The sequence below is a fragment of the Zootoca vivipara genome, chromosome 4 (assembly GCF_965207765.1).
Source record: "Zootoca vivipara chromosome 4, rZooViv2.hap1.1, whole genome shotgun sequence".
Classification (NCBI taxonomy): Eukaryota; Metazoa; Chordata; class Lepidosauria; order Squamata; family Lacertidae; genus Zootoca; species Zootoca vivipara.
This window is the reverse complement of record NC_142587.1, coordinates 100729846-100747770: the sequence shown is the minus strand read 5'-3', so window position 1 is coordinate 100747770 and position 17925 is coordinate 100729846. Positions and strand designations below refer to the sequence as shown.

General features: G+C 45.0%; 1 protein-coding gene across 1 annotated transcript; it reads left to right on the top strand.

Moving 5' to 3' along the window:
• The first annotated feature begins 2780 nt into the window (after positions 1-2780).
• Positions 2781-17571, top strand: LOC132592064 (uncharacterized). The gene is made up of 5 exons (XM_060274147.2): positions 2781-3325; positions 3524-3605; positions 3890-3972; positions 8147-8273; positions 12310-17571. The coding sequence occupies exons 1-5, from the start codon at positions 2909-2911 to the stop codon at positions 13368-13370; spliced, it is 1770 nt and encodes a 589-aa protein (XP_060130130.2). The 5' UTR covers positions 2781-2908; the 3' UTR covers positions 13371-17571.
• The last annotated feature ends 354 nt before the right edge of the window (positions 17572-17925 follow it).

The following is a 17925-nucleotide window of genomic DNA, read 5'->3' as shown; positions in this document are numbered from 1 at the left end:
ACTTTCTCTCCCCAGTTTAAGTCCTCATATATTTGCAGTGGCCACCCCCCACCCCATTTACAATCCCCTACCTTCCCCTTGCCACTTCCTGGGTTTTTTATGGAACTGAACAACTCGGGTGCTTCAGAACGCGCCTTCTGTTGCCAGGCCCTTGCAGGGCCAGACAGAGGCCCGGTCCAGGTAGATAAGATAATGTGGCCCTGTTTTTAACCCTTTTGTTACTTTTCCCATTTTACTGATTGTGAATATGCTGACCGAGACCCCCTTTGGATTTGGAGGCCCGCGCCAAGTGGCCCATATGACCCCCCTCCTTCTGTCTGGGCCTGTCTGTTGCTACGGGGTTGTGGGGCTTCGCTATTTGACCCCCCCCCCAGTCAGGATTTTTTAAGTAGTTCTCTGCGTCCCAGGGCGCATCATCACCCCCGATATTATTCTAAATATTCTTATTCTTATTCTAAATATATAGAAATGCTCACGATGCGTGCGCAGGGGCCAATGTATGGAGATACAGGGGGGAGGGGACAACAGAGGGCTCAGACAAAAGTAAATACTGGGAAATGGAACCCAGAAACCAACATTTCCTTCTCCAAGGGTGGGGGCCAATGTAGGAAGATACCGGGGGTAGGGGCCAACACTCCCCAGGGACAACAGAGGGCTCAGACAAAAGTGCATGCTGGGAAATAGAACCCAGAACCTAACAGTTCCTTCTCCAAGGGTGGGGGCCAAGGTATGGAGATACATGGGGGAGGGGCCAACACTCCCCAGGGACAACAGAGGGAAGGGTATCCTACCGAAACACGGGGATGAGCCGGGGGGGAGGGAGGAGGGGCAGGATATGTAATGGATTGGGACAGGGTGGGGGGGATCACAGGAAAGAACCACAGCAACGCGTGGCTGGGTCAGCTAGTAAAGTAAATAAAAAATGGGAAAAAAGGGAACTGAGCTGCCTTCCTAGAGAGGACAGGAAGCAAGGGGGGCAGGTCCTCCAGAGCCAAGGCCCCTCCCTCCCCAGTCCTCCTTTCCTGCTTTGGTGTCTCTCCTGCAAGGGCTGCATCGCTGTCCCCTCCTGGGATGATCTGGTGAGTCTCCTCTCTCTCCACCCCCCAGAGGCTGCAGTGGGGAGACGGTGGGGGTCCCAGGGCTGCAGCAGGGGAGGATGCCTGTGGGGGGGGGATCCCAGGTCAGGGAGGAGAGGGTCCTGCCTGGGAGGGGGGCAAGGTCTGCAAGGCTCTCCTTCCTGGAGATCAGAGATCCCAAACTCCCATGAAATCTCCCTTCTTCAAACAAAGGTGTCCCTAGGACTTTAACTCCCTGTGACGTCGCTCAGCGTCATGTGCAAATGGTTTTCCAAAGCTGGATGAGGAGGTGGACTAGCCCCCCCCCAAAAAAAACCCCACGGGGAGGAAGGAAGTTAAGGTGGGAGAGAAAGGCCAGGAATAAAGAGAGGGATCCCAGCCCATAGTCTGGCTGCTGCATTGCGGACCAGTTTCCCAGCCGTCTCCAAGGGCAGCTCCACACGGAGGCCACTGCAGCAATCCCCTCGCACCCAGAGCATGGCATCCCAGGACCACATCCTCTCTGTCCCAAAGGGATTGTTGCTGGAAAACCAGCTGAGCCGGAAATGGGCGCTGCTACTCACTGAGCCTCCAGGGACCTTGGCATCAATGGCTGTGTGTGTGTTAAGCTATCTAACAGAATAATAATAATAATAATAATAATAATAATAATAATAATAAATTTCCCTCCTGAATTTCAAGGGATATGTCTTGGCCCCCACCCACTTGGCCCTCAGGGGGTTGGCCAGATACATACCTGGCCCTCAGAGCAAAGAAAATGGGACCCCACCCCAGGATTCTGTCTTGAAGGTGGCAGAGAGTCCAAGTGCAAGAAAAGGAGACAGAAGCAGGGGGTGTGGGGGTGGGGTTTGGGGCAACCCCTGAGGACCCCCAGGTGAGGATCCCCACTAGAGCCAAGCATCCATTTTTCACAAGATACAAATGATTCCCTTGTCAGTCAGTTCTGACTTCATGCATTGACTGGAAGGCAGGAGAAACCAGGTTGATTCATCTCAGAGAAATCCCTTCAGTTGCCTCTGTAGCAGGGGCTCATGTAGCAGGGGCCCAAAGGGCCCCAATTAAGGTGATGTAAATCCCTATAAATCCTGGAATATGCTTATATTAGTGAATTATGGTAACCTGTTGCTTTAAATAAACTGATGATTCAGCAAGAAGCCATCCCTACTGGGATAGAAGGTCAGCTAATACGTCAATCACAAAGAAGCTATTCATAAACTAGAACATAAATTGTTACATCCGCACGTTCCCATACATGCAAACTAACAATATGTAACAGATCACGGTAAGAATCAAAGTTTAGTTAGCAGTGCTTATTGCGCATGCGTATTAAATATGAAATGAGGTAATGATGAATATGAAATATAAAATGATGTAATGATTTATGTGATTGGTTAAATTGAAATCCTTTGTCCGAAATGTTATAAATACCCCTGCCCGACCTTTGGGCGGGGTGGCAGTTTTGCGAAAAGATTCGACTGTAACCTTATTGCTTTGCAATAAACATAATGGACTCCTAACTCCTCTTGTTTTATTGGCTAACTCAGAAGATAAGCCATTTTGTATTGCTAGAAGGCTAGAGACTTATTTCTTCTGCTCTTCCTCCTCTTTCTTTTCAGAAAGATAGCTCATGGTCTGGGATGTGCTGCAGTCCAGCCCTGGTTCCCAGCAAGACTCACCCATGCTTGCTCAGGGACCGCCCCCCCTACACATTCTGTAACAGAACAATTTATTTGTTTTGTAGGATTTGCTAGAGCTTCTCGTTAAGACGGACAGAACTTGGAAGAAGACGAAAGGGTTCCTTCTGATCTCTTACAGGCTTCCTGAGAGCACAGATGGGTGAGCAAGATTCAGCTGGCCCTGAAGCAGGAAGAGGTCATGGCATCCAAACTGGGAGCAGTGGGAGATTCTGGGAAAACTCTGTGCAGAAGATCCTGGGTGAGGAGGACACCCTCCGCTCAGAGGTGCAGAGCCAGCAGTTGAGGCATTTCTGCTGCCAGGAGGCCAAAGGACCCCGAGAGGTTTGCAGCCGACTCTACCACTTTTGCCACCAGTGGCTGAAGCCAGAAAGGCACACGAAAGCTGAGATGCTGGACCTGGTGATCTTGGAGCAGTTCCTGGCTGTCCTTCCCCCGGAGATGGAGAGCTGGGTGAGGGAATGCAGAGCGGAAACCAGTTCCCAGGCAGTGGCCCTGGCCGAAGGTTTCCTCCTGAGTCAAGCAGAGGAGAGAAAGCAGGAACAGAGAAAGCAGGTGGGAGAGAGACTTTCCTCTGGATATTCCCAAGGGGCTCCAAAGAGGACAGAGAACATCCCATAATGGTCTCCTGATGGCCCATCCATTTTCTGGGAAAGCATCCATGGAATGAGATCTCACACCCTTCAAGTCTTTGTCACTCTCTTTCTAATAGTTCTCCCCATTCTCTGTTTTGAATCCTTGTTTCTTTTTCAGGGAAAGGATCATTTTCCAGAAATGGACCTGGATTCCTGTGAGGCAGAGAGGCCTCCGTTGGACACCAGAGAGAGGCCACTGGGTAAGGAGGAAGGTGGTTTTTCTCCATTTGGTCTCATTCTGTTCTTTTTCCAACTCATCTGAGGGTTCTTTTCATCTTGTTTTGGGGGGGAGAAATTGGGAACAAGCGTCCAGAGGAGGGGAGATGTATTTCTGTACAGCAAACATATGAAATGGGCACAAACGTCCAAACGCTCTCAGCAGGTAATACTTTCTCAAAGGCCCATCTGTAGATAGAGATGTCCTGTTTCACCTGTGAGAGAAGCAGGCACTCCTGGCATCCTGATTACATTTTGTCTCTTGCAGGTGACAGAATGATGCTGGCAAGACCTCCTGATCCGTCTTTTCATGGGGGCAGAAGGGAAGCAGTGGCTGCGGAACCAGATCAGGTCAGGGGAAGCTGCCTTGTGGGGACAGAGGCCGAGGCTGAGGGATGGAGCAATGTCATGGGCTGGTTGGGCACAGAGGAATGGTGGGAGGATGCAGCTGGGGAACCAGGAAGAGAAGACGGCTCAGAGCCCAAGAAGTGGAGGTGGAAGAAGGATGGGCGGTCAGAGGGAGAAGAGGGAGAAGCCTGGGAAGAGGAGGTGTCAGAAGCTGAAGGGGTAACAGGGCTTAGAGAGCAGGGAGACTCTGTGGCAGAATGTAGTGGAGAATCAGAGGCAGAAGAGGAAGGAGGTGAGTGGGAGGAGGGAGGTCGAGAGGCTGAGGTGAGTCAGAATAAGGCAGGGCCACCGGTAGCTCCCTCTCCTTTTGCCAGAAGCCACCCTCCCTGTTTGTCTCTCAGAGTCAGAAGATCATCCAAGACAGATGACTATCCAAAATAGGCTTATTTTATTTCTAGATTGATTACCATAATCAAGGACAAAAGTGGTAAGGACCTAACAGAAGCAGAAGACATCAAGAAGAGGTGGCAAGAATACACAGAGGAATTATACCAGAAAGATATGGAGGTCTCGTACACCCCAGGTAGTGTGGTTGCTGACCTTGAGCCAGACATCTTGGAGAGTGAAGTCAAATGGGCCTTAGAAAGCACTGCTAATAACAAGGCCAGTGGAAGTGATGATATTCCAGCTGAACTATTTAAAATTTTAAAAGATGATGCTGTTAAGGTGCTACACCCAATATGCCAGCAAGTTTGGAAAACTCAGCAATGGCCAGAGGATTGGAGAAGATCAGTCTACATCCCAATTCCAAAGAAGGGCAGTGCCAAAGAATGCTCCAACTACCGCACAATTGCGCTCATTTCACACGCTAGCAAGGTTATGCTTAAAATTCTACAAGGCAGGCTTAGGCAGTATGTGGACCGAGAACTCCCAGAAGTGCAAGCTGGATTTCGAAAGGGCAGAGGAACCAGAGACCAAATAGCAAACATGCGCTGGATTATGGAGAAAGCTAGAGAGTTCCAGAAAAACGTCTACTTCTGCTTCATTGACTATGCAAAAGCCTTTGACTGTGTCAACCACAGCAAACTATGGCAAGTTCTTAAAGAAATGGGAGTGCCTGATCACCTCATCTGTCTCCTGAGAAATCTCTATGTGGGACAAGAAGCTACAGTTAGAACTGGATATGGAACAACTGATTGGTTCAAAATTGGGAAAGGAGTACGACAAGGTTGTATATTGTCTCCCTGCTTATTTAACTTATATGCAGAATTCATCATGCGAAAGGCTGGACTAGATGAATCCCAAGCCGGAATTAAGATTGCCGGAAGAAATATCAACAACCTCAGATATGCAGATGACACAACCTTGATGGCAGAAAGCGAGGAGGAATTAAAGAACCTTTTAATGAGGGTGAAAGAGGAGAGCGCAAAATATGGTCTGAAGCTCAACATCAAAAAACCCAAGATCATGGCCACTGGTTCCATCACCTCCTGGCAAATAGAAGGGGAAGAAATGGAGGCAGTGAGAGATTTTACTTTCTTGGGCTCCTTGATCACTGCAGATGGTGACAGCAGTCACGAAATTAAAAGACGCCTGCTTCTTGGGAGAAAAGCAATGACAAACCTAGACAGCATCTTAAAAAGCAGAGACATCACCTTGCCGACAAATTGTCCGTATAGTTAAAGCTATGGTTTTCCCAGTAGTGATGTATGGAAGTGAGAGCTGGACCATAAAGAAGGCTGATCGCCGAAGAATTGATGCTTTTGAATTATGGTGCTGGAGGAGACTCTTGAGAGTCCCATGGACTGCAAGAAGATCAAACCTATCCATTCTTAAGGAAATCAGCCCTGAGTGCTCCCTGGAAGTACAGATCGTGAAGCTCAGGCTCCAATACTTTGGCCACCTCATGAGAAGAGAAGAATCCTTGGAAAAGACCCTGATGTTGGGAAAGATTGAGGGCACTAGGAGAAGGGGACGACAGAGGACAAGATGGTTGGACAGTGTTCTCGAAGCTACGAACATGAGTTTGACCAAATTGCGGGAGGCAGTGCAAGACAGGAGTGCCTGGCGTGCTATGGTCCATGGGGTCACGAAGAGTCGGACACGACTATAAACGACTAAACAACAACAACAACAACAATTTCTAGATTGAGCACTGAATGTTAAAATTGCTTTCTAAGCAGTGGACAAATGAGAACAAATTGTCGCCTGGATTCACCTAACCAGCCCCATCTGCTGCAAAATGGGGTCTGCCCCCCATTCAGGGGTGTATCCAGGATCAAAACTAGGCCAATGGCCAGCATGAACACGAGTCTATACAGTCCATAATATCTTACCATTAAAAAAATACAGAAAAATACAAAAATAAAACATGCAGATTGTATACAAACACCAAGGTATGTTTTGTTTTTGTATTTTTCTGTATTTATTTCATGGTAAGACATTATGGACTGTATAGACTCATGTTCATGCTGGCCGTTAGCCTTAATATAATGTATGACATAATTAATGATATACATTTATTTGATTTATTTTTTGTAGTTAAAAAACTGAAGAAGACCAAACCGAAACAGTATGATTACCTCGGATCACTGTCTCGCATGTTTATAAAGATAAAAACAGATATATATTGCAGCAGCAAATATATCTAGGGGCCAGGAACTGCTGTGTGTTCAGCAATGAAAGCAGGGAAGGCAAAATAAAGGTTGATGGCTGGAAATCACCCAGCACTTAAGCAGAAATTGCTGTAGTGGACACAAGCACTGCGTCAGCAAAACAATGCAGCCCTGAGAAGGATAATATGTTTGCGGTAGGGAAACTGCCAGGTAATTAAACGGCTGTACCTGAATGAGAGGCTGGCTGGGTACCCCAACACAAGAAACTTATTTTAAACTTGTGCTTGAGAGGCTGGCTGGGTTTGAGGGAACTTTATACAAAAAATAAAATAAAAATAAAACCTAATGCGGGGAGCAGGCAATCCTGTCTGTCCTGAGCAATTAAGCAAGAGTTAAATCGCAAGGATCTCTTAGCAACGTGAGTTTAGAGGGACCCTCAGCCCGCCAAACAAATGCGGATAACTTGTAAAGCAGTAAAAGGCAGAAGGGGGATCACAATTTAGGGGGAGGGAACTTGTAAATGCGGAGAACATGTAAAGCAGTAAAAAGGCAGAAGGGGATTCAAAGCAAGTAGGTCAGAAAAATGGCAGATATATACCACACCTGGGCAAACTTAGGGTCCTGATCAGGCAGCTGCACTGGAGGAACCCAAAGGGAAAAACCTCACAGAAAATACACAGTGGTCAAACAAGGGGAGAAGCTATCCTCAGGCATGCGCCCCGCTGTTTCCCCCCACTAAAACAATAGGTATGCAGTATGCTCCCCCCCTTCCCCCGTGGCCGTTCAGTGACTAAATAGCAGGAGGATAGCGCCAAGAGAAACGCCCCCCCCCCACTGCATGCAGAAGCCCTGATCCCTGAACGTTACCACTACTCCAGATAAGGAACCGATTCTGCTGCTGCAGGCGAGCCTGGAAGAGATGAAAGGGGCGAGCGGCAAAGTGCTGCCTGCTCAAAGCCCAGGGACAGCGATTGGGGGCGGGTCCGCGAAAAAGGACAGGATCTGAAGCCGTGTGGTCCAGCGGAGTTCCAGCGACGGAGCCTAGATCCGAAATTGCCGCGGCTGCATTAAGTGCAGCTAAACCCCGCCCCAGCGCCAGCCCTATTGGTTGGCTACTGGAGGCGTGGTGCGGCAGCAAGGGCAGATTATTCGCCATCGCCCTACTTCTAGGGGGGCAGCTGCCCCCCTGCCCCTTGCTGGGTACGCCCATGCCCCCATTTCTCTCCCTCTCCATGCCCACATGAACCCCTTGAATTTGACTCTAGGGCATTGGGAGGGAACTTCCCAGAACAGCTCACAAGGAGAGGAGAAAGTGGATCTTTCCATTAGGGAAACTGGAATGCTTGCGTAGGCAAAAAGACTTGAAAATCACAAGGTGGGGAGTACCACCTATTTGCACAAAGATGAACACCCATAATTAAAATACAGAATAAAACAAACATCCATAAATAAAATGTGCATCAAAGCAATCCTATTGAACCAACACCGCAATTTACAGGGAGCATTGTGTAGCAGATCATATTTCTGCTGTCTCAGAGAGGACATTTCGCTTTTTCTTTCAGGGTCCAGTGTGCTTTGAAGATGTCGTTGTTCATTTCACGGACGAGGAGTGGGCATTGCTGGATCCTGAGCAGAGAGCTCTGCAGAAGGACGCCATGGAGGATTACCGTGGGATCGTGGCCTCTCTTGGTAAGGCTCCCTGTGGGATCGTCCTATCTACCTGGAAATTCAAAAAATACCTCTATGTGACCTCCTATATTTTCACAGAGCTCAACAGCGCCCCCTACAACACCTGGCAACATAACACCCCCAAAATAAACAGTAAATTACAGTGGTATCTCGGGTTACGTACGCTTCGGGTTACGTACCATTTTAACCCGGAAGGAAGTGAACCCAGAATTGACCGAAGCCCGGACATCCACGGGACCTGCAGAGGTCTCCGCGAATGCCGGGAGCGAAGCCTGCAGAGCTGAGATGCGCCTCCCGAACCCCCGGTGCCCAGGCAGCGTAGGGCATGGCAGAGCTGCTTGGCCGATCCCTACGCTAGTCTCCGGAAAGGGGGCAGGCAGGCAGGCACGCCCCTAAGGGGAGAGAGGAAAGAGCCGCCAACGTGAGGACGAGGGGAAGTTACGCATGTGTCTAGATGTGTGTGTGTGTGTGTGTGTTTAGAGTGGGGGTGGCGGCACCCAAAATGGGAGCGATGTGTGCTGGGGAAAAGCTAGAGGAATGAGGAGGGAGCCCTCTGTTGTCCCTGGGGAGTGTTGGCCCCTACCCCCGGTATCTTCCTACATTGGCTCCCACCCTTGGAGAAGGAGCTGTCAGTTTCTGGGTTCCATTTCCCAGTATTTTCTTTTGTCTGAGCCCTCTGTTGTCCCCTCCCCCCTGTATCTCCATACATTGGCCCCTGCGCACGCATCGTGAACATTTATATATAATAGATTAAACTTTTTTGAAATAAGAACATGAGAAGCAGAAGTTATTATTGTTTAATTTTATTTTTGGGGTTGTCTTTTATTTTGGTGGGTATTGTATGATTTGGGTGTTGTGTGTTTTGCGGTTTTTGTGTTTTGTTTTGGTTATTTGGATTTTGGTTATTTTGGTGTGTAGTGTATGATTTTGGTGTGGGTGGTTGTTTTTTGGTTTTTTATTTTTGGTGTATTTTTTTGGAATGTAGGATGGGATGTATGTTGTATTTTTAATGTGTTTTTTGTAATGTGTTTTTGTTGAGGAAGGTGGGGAGAGGTCCGTTTGGGCAAAGAAAAGGATCCGGGGTGATGATGCGCCTTGGGACCCAGAGAACTACTTTAAAAATCCCGACCGGGGGGGGGGGGGTCAAATAGCAAAGCCCACAGCCCCATAGCAACAGACAGGCCGAGACAGAGGGGGGGGGGGCGCCATATGGGCCACTTGGCCCGGGCCTCTGAATCTGTTAATGGCAAAATTAACAGAAGCAGTAAGAAATCAATCAAAACAAAAATTAAAAAATGAATGGAAAAGCTATGAGGATTATATGAAGAAACATTATTCAAAGGATGACATGCTAACATGCGTAGAGTAAGAGATATGAAGGGAAAGAGGAGGGGAGATAGTTTTAGAGATTATCTGAGTATAGAATTGTACAGAAAACAAAAGCACGAATGGTACTCAAAGATATAACAGAAGTCGGAAAAGCGTGGAGGGAAGTCGAGGGGGGGAGGGGAGGGAAAGGGGAAAGAGTGATGAGAAACGAAGTTGGAATAATGATATAAGGAAATGTAATGGAAACTTTTCGTTATTTTTCTTATGTTCATTGTTCTATTATGTTCATTATTCATTTTGTGATTATTGTGGATATTGGTGTCAAGGTGGATATAAAATTGTTTTGATTAAATTAATTGAAATATTTTTTTTAAAAAAAGAATAGGATTGAGGGTGATGATGCGCCCTGGGACCCAGAGAACTACTTTTAAAATCCTGACCCGGGGGGGGGGTGTCAAATAGCGAAGCTCCACAGCCCCGTAGCAACAACAGAAGGCGTGTTCCGAAGCGCCCGAGTTGTTCGGTTCCATAAAAAACCCAGGAAGTGGCATGGGGAAGGTAGGGGATTGTAAATCGAGGAGGAGGGGGATTGGCCACTGCAAATATCCGAGGACTTAAACTGGGAAGAGAAAGTGCATAGTTTATTTTTTTTATTAAAAAAAGACACAGAGGCTTGCATTCAGTCATAGTATAAAGCCTAGGTTAAAAGGGGCACGACTGCCCTTACTTAAAATGGCCACCGGAGCCTCGCATGTGACACAACGCCCGCTAATTTAAAAAGCAAAAACTGCTCGCTGTGCCCCCAAGTGCGTGTTAGGGGAAATGATGAACAACTGCCTAATGCTGCCAGGCATTTATTAATGCAGCCGCCGGGAGGCGAGGCCTAGTCTGTTGGTTAGTATTTTAATGTGACCCAAGGCCTCCGCCCTGTATCTCCATTCCTTGGCCCCAGCCTGACTCTGTGGGTTGTCTGGTAATGGTTTCAGTTGCTTGGTTGATGACATCATTATTTGGCGCTGCCCTTCAGAAATTCTGCTCGTGATAGTGTGCAATCTGCCTTTCTATTGGATGCTGCTGGAGTTTTTCTGGTTGTGACGTCTAATCTGGGCACCACTTTTTTGTGTGTTTAATCATTATTTTAGGTGTGAAAGGTGTGGTTTTTTGAAATAATTTTTACACCAGATCTCTCCCTGATGGGCAAGGTACATTGTGCCCAAATTTATTACAATTCGGTTCAGCGTTTATGGTGAAAGGCTGTCTCATCTGTGCATGCAATGCCTACATATATATATATATATATATATATATATATATATATATATATAAAATATATAGATGCATGCTTCAGTATCTGGGAAAAGATCCCAGATATCTGGGAAAAGATCACCTGCATAACGCTCCAGTTTGGGCTCAAGTATTTCATTTATGTATTTTGGGGCATTTACATTCTCACTAATGACACAATTTCTGCCCACACCTTTTGCTGCCATACAACCCCAGATCTTCACACTACCTGGGTGTTTCACGGTCGGTGTAATGCAAGTAGGATGTAAATCTTATCCGATTCTTCCCCTCGCGTACTTCATGCCATCACTACGAAGCAAGGAGATTTGGGTCTCATCACTCCAAATAACACTGTCCCATTGTTCTGCTGTCCAGTTAACATGGGTTTAATCCTTTCAACCTTTGCTTGAGAGATAACAATGGGTTTTTCCTTAGATTTCTAACATTTAAACCAGTCCTTGCACTCACCTTCACATTACATTGCATTATGTCATCTTGTCTACACCCAGATGATTTTCTTCTGTCATGTAGGGACAGTCTCTCCATCCTTCGATCGTCACTTGCCTTTGTGCACCTTTTCCTGCCTTTACCAGTCTGATTTTTTAGTGACTGAGTCTCCTAATACCTCTTCAAAAATACAGAAATGTTAGCTCTGGTTAAGTTTTCCCCAATTTTTTATCTAATTTCTTCATAACTGTAGCCTTGTTCTCTAAATAGTACAATTTTACATCACTTTCTGGGTCCACTCTTTGTGCCATTTCTATAATTTTATTATGCTTTACAACCACACTATATGAAATAACACAAAAAACAACCAAAGCGATAGCAATCACATAACACACTGACAAAAGTCAACCTAAGTATGTTGTGCTTCCTTTTTCTGGTTATTTGGCTATAACATTTGATAGAATACGGGAAATTGAACAAACTTTGTTGAATTTCATTGATTAAATTATCTTTCCATTGATATATAATTTTATGATATTATTCCAAAAGAAGTGGTGTTATGAGCCATCAAACCTCTGAAATATACTTTTTTCACAAAAGTCTTCCACAATTTTGACCACTACAGTATATCAAACAAAGCAACATTCAACAACTCAATAATAATAATAATAATAATAATAATAATAATAATAATAATACCTTGTCCATCTGGCTGGGTTTCCCCAGTCACTGGGTGGCTTCCAGTAAAACATTAAGATAAAAACATCTATTAAACATTAAACACTTCCCTAAACAGGGCTGCCTTCAGATGTCTCCTAAAAGTCTGGTAGTTATTATTAGATTCATCAGAATTTAATAATATATATGTTGGTTAATGGCAAAAAAAAAACCCACAGGTAATGAACACACACCCAACTCCCTTCAGTTCTTCTCCATTTGTTCCTGAGGCCCTAATCCCATTTTTTCTCTATTGCAGATTGTGATGAATTAGAAATCGAGAACAAATGTGACCACGATAAAATCCGCAGAAAGGAGAAGCCACGTAAAAATTTGGAGAGTGGAGAAAGCTGCAGTCAGAGCTCCTCTCTCACTTCCCATCAGCAAAATCTCATCGGAAAGAAACTTTATCAGTGCATGGAATGTGGAAAGAGCTTCAGTCAGAGACACCATCTCACTTCCCATCAAATAATTCATACAGGGGAGAAACCCTATCAGTGCATGGAATGTGGAAAGAGCTTCAGTTGGAGAACCGATCTCACTTCCCATCAGAGAATTCATACAGGGGTGAAACCCTATCAGTGCATGGAATGTGGAAAGAGCTTCAGTCAGAGCTCCTCTCTCACTTCCCATAAAAGAATTCATACAGGGGAGAAACCCTACCAGTGCGTGGAATGTGGAAAGAGCTTCACTGAGAACTCCCATCTCACAAGACATCAAAGAATTCATACAGGGGAGAAACCCTATCAGTGTGTGGAATGTGGAAAGAGCTTCAGTGTGAGCTACTCTCTCACTAAGCATAAGAGAATTCATACAGGAAAGAAACCATATCAGTGCTCTGAATGTGGAAGGAGCTTCAGTCAGAGCCACAGTCTCACTTCCCATCAAAGAATTCATACAGGGGAGAAACCCTATCAGTGCGTGGAATGTGGAAAGAGCTTCAGTCAGAGTTCCTATCTTACTTCCCATCAAAGAATTCATACAGGGGAGAAACCCTATCAGTGCGTGGAATGTGGAAAGAGCTTCAGTCACAGCCACAGTCTCACTTCCCATCAAAGAATTCATACAGGGGAGAAACCCTATCAGTGCTTCGAATGTGGAAAGAGCTTCAGTAAGAGCTCCAATCTCATTTCCCATCAAAGAATTCATACAGGGGAGAAACCATATCAGTGTGTGGAATGTGGAAAGAGCTTCACTGATAGCTCCTCTCTCACTTCCCATCAAAGAATTCATACAGGGGAGAAACCCTATCATTGCTTTGAATGTGGAAAGAGCTTTAGGAAGAGCTCCCATCTCACTTCCCATCAAAGGATTCATTGAGGGGAGAAACCCTATCAGTGCGTGGAATATGGAAAGAGCTTCAGGCAGAGCTGCGATCGGACTTCCCATCAAAGAATTCATACGGGGAGAAACCATATCAGTGCGTGGAATGTGGAAAGAGCTTCAGTCACAGCTTCTCTCTCACTTCCCATCAAAGAATTCATACAGGGGAGAAACCCTATCTGTTTGTGGAATGTGGAAAGAGCTTCAGTATACGCTCCCATCTCACTTCCCATCAAAGAATTCATACAGGGTAGACGGTACGCTCTAGTAAGAGCCCCGGAGAGAGTGGAGTGGTAGTCGTGGGAGCCATTTTCGAGCGCCATTGTTACCCTTGCGAACCGAAGCTCCGAGCCGGCAGTGAAGAGAGGTGGATTCTTCCAGATTAAAAATTTGAGCACTTTGGGCACTGTGATTAAAAGGACTGAAAAATTTGCTTTGATTTGATAGAATTGGCCACGGGAGGAGATCTAAAGAGGAAGTCGGTCTCCTCCCTTGAGAGAACTGTGACGCAGTAACCTGACCCCTAGCTGAAAGGTGAAAGGAAGCTATCAATTTACCAAGAATTAGACCTAAAGCTTCTCTCCTGAAGCAGGCGGGGGGGGTGATTTATACTAATCTCCCTGCAAGATTTTAAAGTTGTTAGAAGAAAGTCCCCTAGGAAGTTGGATCTGGGTCCCTGGAGGGATCAGTGAATTGATTTTACAACATTTTTATAATAAGGATTGGATTGTTCTATTGAAATTGAGAACTGTCAACTTTAAAAGTGAAATTGAAACTGTGCTTAAGATGGTGGATAATGACTTTGAGATATGATTAAATAATAAAAGAAGAAGATACCCAGATCGGACGAAAAAATGGCGTTTGAAACTTGGAAATTTGATTCCTGCCATTTCCGGTTTCGCAATCTGATGTTTTCCCATGGAATTTGAGACGTCAAGAATGGCTGTAGACTCAACACCATCGCAAGATTTGGACTGGCAAAAGGTACTTTTTGAACTTTGGGACATTAAACACAAGCTGGTTATGAATAAAAAGCAGCTGCATGAAAATAATAATAAACAGCTAAGTTATATGAGTGAAAGAAGCTGCTTGGATAATAGAATTGGAAAAGGACTGATGCTTTTGGACTATGCAGAGGAGCGAGATGACCAACCACTAACATTGGACAATGACTTGGAATTTAAAAACTTTAAAGATTTTAAAGAAGAGGAGGAAGATGATTGGCAAAATGTTCCACAAGTGAGAGATGTGGAACAGGGTATGGATTTGACCCAAGGGCCCCTCAAAGAAGAACCAGTGTGGGCTGTTGTCTTCCCAGTGAGAGAGGGAGGGCAGCGCACGCTCTGAGATTTTGGAAAGATATCTGGATGGCGTTGGTGTTGGGAAACAGATGGAGAACTGAGGAAACAGCAGAAGAAGTTTAAAAAATGTTGGTGGAGGACTTGGGAAAGGGTGGGAGTGGGGTTAATGATGTAAATATATGATATTTTACTGGATTGATTTGGAAGGTCCGAAACTGGTCTGAAAAATGGAATTCGCTGAAACGTCTGGGATACCTAGATTCAGGGGAAGGGGGGACGAAATAATATTAATTGTTTAAATGTAATTAGGAAATAAGAGTTAATATAACAATGGTGATTCATTGTTGGTAAAAATTGTAAGCTAAGGGTGAAGTAAAAGATAGTATAATGGGAAATAAAAAAATAATAGATTTAGAATTATTGTTTTAATGTTAAGAGAATATAATTGATATTTTTAGATTTTTATTAGAATAAAAAAGTTTAGAGAGTAATGAAATAAGATGATTTAAGAATAATGTGAAAACTGCCTAAGCGTTATTATAATGTGGACCCAGTGGGGGGGGGGACGAGGAAGTCCACAATGTGAAGACAAATGTAAGATCAATAGGTTCTTTTTTTTTGTATTGTATTGTATTTGTTTTGCTTTTTGATGTCTTTTTTTCTTATGTGTTGTTGTTTATCTTTGTGATTGTTTTGTTTTTTTCATTATTAAGTGTTGAAAATGAATGAAAATGAATAATAAAAAAAGAATTCATACAGGGGAGAAACCATATCAGTGCGTGGAATGTGGAAAGAGCTTCACTGATAGCACCAAACTCACTTCCCATAAAAGAATCCATACAAAGGTCGGATAAACCATTATACATCTTCAGGAGCCAGGCAAATCTGCACCTTTTTAACCAGGCCTTTGGCTGATTGACATCTTATGCCATTTTAAAATGTGGTGTTGTGTGTTTTTATTTGTAAGCATCCTGAGACCTGTGGGTGTAGGGAATAGGCGCTAACTCTTAAAGGCCTAGGGGTCTTTGCCCCCCCCTGAAATATTTGAAGAGGCAACCCCCAGTTTGTGTGTGTGTTTTTTTCCAGACACAACCTTTTATTCTTCTGCAACTTGCCATACAATTTCTCTTTCAATTTGTCCTCTTAAAAAATAGAATAAATGAACACACAAAGGTCATGAGCAAAACAAAATACAAGAAAATACAAACATGGACAGGTCCCATCTTTGCAGGCTAAACACAACATTTGCTTTAAAGCAGGGTTTCCCAAACTTGGGTCCCCAGCAGCTCCCAGACTACAGTTCCCATCACCCTCCCCCATTGGTCCTGCTAGCTAAGGATGATGGGAGTTGTAGTCCAAAGGCAGCTGGGGACCCAAGTTTGCTTTAAAGGGAAAGTAGGCTGGCCCTGGACAAAAACTCTATGGACAAAGACAACAGGCATATAAAAGTTATGACGCTGGAAGATGAGCCCCTCAGGTCGGAAGGCGTCCAACATGCTACTGAGGAAGAGCGGAGGACAAGTACAAGTAGATTCAGAGCTGATGAAGCGGCTGGGCCAAAGCCGAAAGGACGCTCAGTTGCGGATATGCCTGGAAGCGAAAGGGAAGTCCGATGCTGTAAAGAAAAATATTGCATAGGAACCTGGAATGTTAGAACCATGAAAGAAAGTATGCTGGGTGTGTTGAAAAATGAGATGGCAAGAATAAATAATGACATCCTGGGCACCAGTTGACATCTGGGTTTATTGCAGGCTCTGGTACCAGTGTCCATGTTAAGTCTGGTGGTTGTATTATTGTGGGTGAGGAGTTGTTTAAGATTGGGTGGCTGTCTGTAGGCAATGAAAGGTCTTCCTCCCAGAGCTTGAGAAAGAGATCTACAGCAAACCTTTTTAGAACTAAAATATCCGCCCAATGAAGTTAAACAACAGATCAACGGAGCCAGACTGATACCCAGAGAGAACCTGCTGCAAGACAGACCCCAAAAAGAAAATAACAGAACACCACTAGGAATCACATACAGCTCCCAAGTCAAAAGAGTACAACACATCATCAGAGATCTACAACCTCTCCTAGACACTGACAGTTCTCTTTCTCAAGCTCTTTTATGTCACGGTCCTGCATGGACCTGTACAGCACCACTGGATGTTTCACGATCGATTGATGCTGCACCAATGACACTTTGTATCCGCAGCTGCAGTTTCCCTTGGGCTGCCAGCTGGATACTTGCACTTTATTCAGATAACACAGACAAGTGTGGTTTATTTGTTGGTACAGAAGCGTGTGGTTACTGAAAGCATAATGCCGTACATAAAGTTATAATACACAGAGTAGCAGCAACAAAGAGACAACCACGGTGATGTTGGCGAAACAATGAAGAGGTAAACCACCGTGAGGTGTAAATATTTAAATGTATAGACGACCTTCACATATACCAGGAGATTCAAAAAAGTGTGCAAAGTCTCATATTCAAAGTCTTAAAAGTCCAGTATAAAGTGCAATAAAGTCCGACAATAAAGTGCTATGATGTAACATGCGTTCTTATCTCTTCCCATGCGTTCTTATCTCATCCGACGGGTGGCCAGCTTCTTTCCCGTTTCACAGGAATGGTTCCTCAGGGTGCGGACTCTTTCAAAGGTTCATGCGTGAAGGCTTAACAAGACTAACGAAGCTCACAATTCTCAAAGACATAAACTTATAACTGTTAACCTATACCGGCCTATACCTGCTAAATTAATTACCGGCCTATACCTCTAAAACCTCTAATTAAACCACGCCACCAGTTTCACCTCAATCTCCTATCCTGTGTGTTCCTTCCCACCAATAATCCACCTAGCTCTCTGACTCTCACTGACACCTCCACCTCCCTTCCACAATTTGAGAACCAAAATAAAAAACTTGTTATTGTTGTTGTCGTTGAGTCGTGTCTGACTCTCCGTGACCCCATGGACCAGAGCACGCCAGGCACTCCTGTCTTCCACTGCCTCCCGCAGTTTGGTCAGACTCATGTTGGTAGCTTCGAGAACACTGTCCAACCATCTCGTCCTCTGTTGTCCCCTTCTCCTTGTGCCCTCCATCTTTCCCAACATGAAATATACTCGGAGTCAAGAGTGAATTTCATGCTCTTTATTCAGCTCATAGTCATCAAGGAGGAGAAGAGAAGACGAATGGCTCTTTTCCCCAAACCATCTGCTTATATACATTATTTACACAATGGGCCTTGCGTGATTGGCTACTTCAGGGCTACACCTGTG

Coding starts and splice junctions, on each gene's coding strand:
- LOC132592064 (XM_060274147.2), top strand. CDS start 2,909: ATGGGTGAGCAAGATTCAGCTGGCCCTGAAGCAGGAAGAGGTCATGGC. Junction 3,326..3,523: donor AGCAGGAACAGAGAAAGCAG/GTGGGAGAGAGA, acceptor TTTCTTTTTCAG/GGAAAGGATCATTTTCCAGA. Junction 3,606..3,889: donor CACCAGAGAGAGGCCACTGG/GTAAGGAGGAAG, acceptor TGTCTCTTGCAG/GTGACAGAATGATGCTGGCA.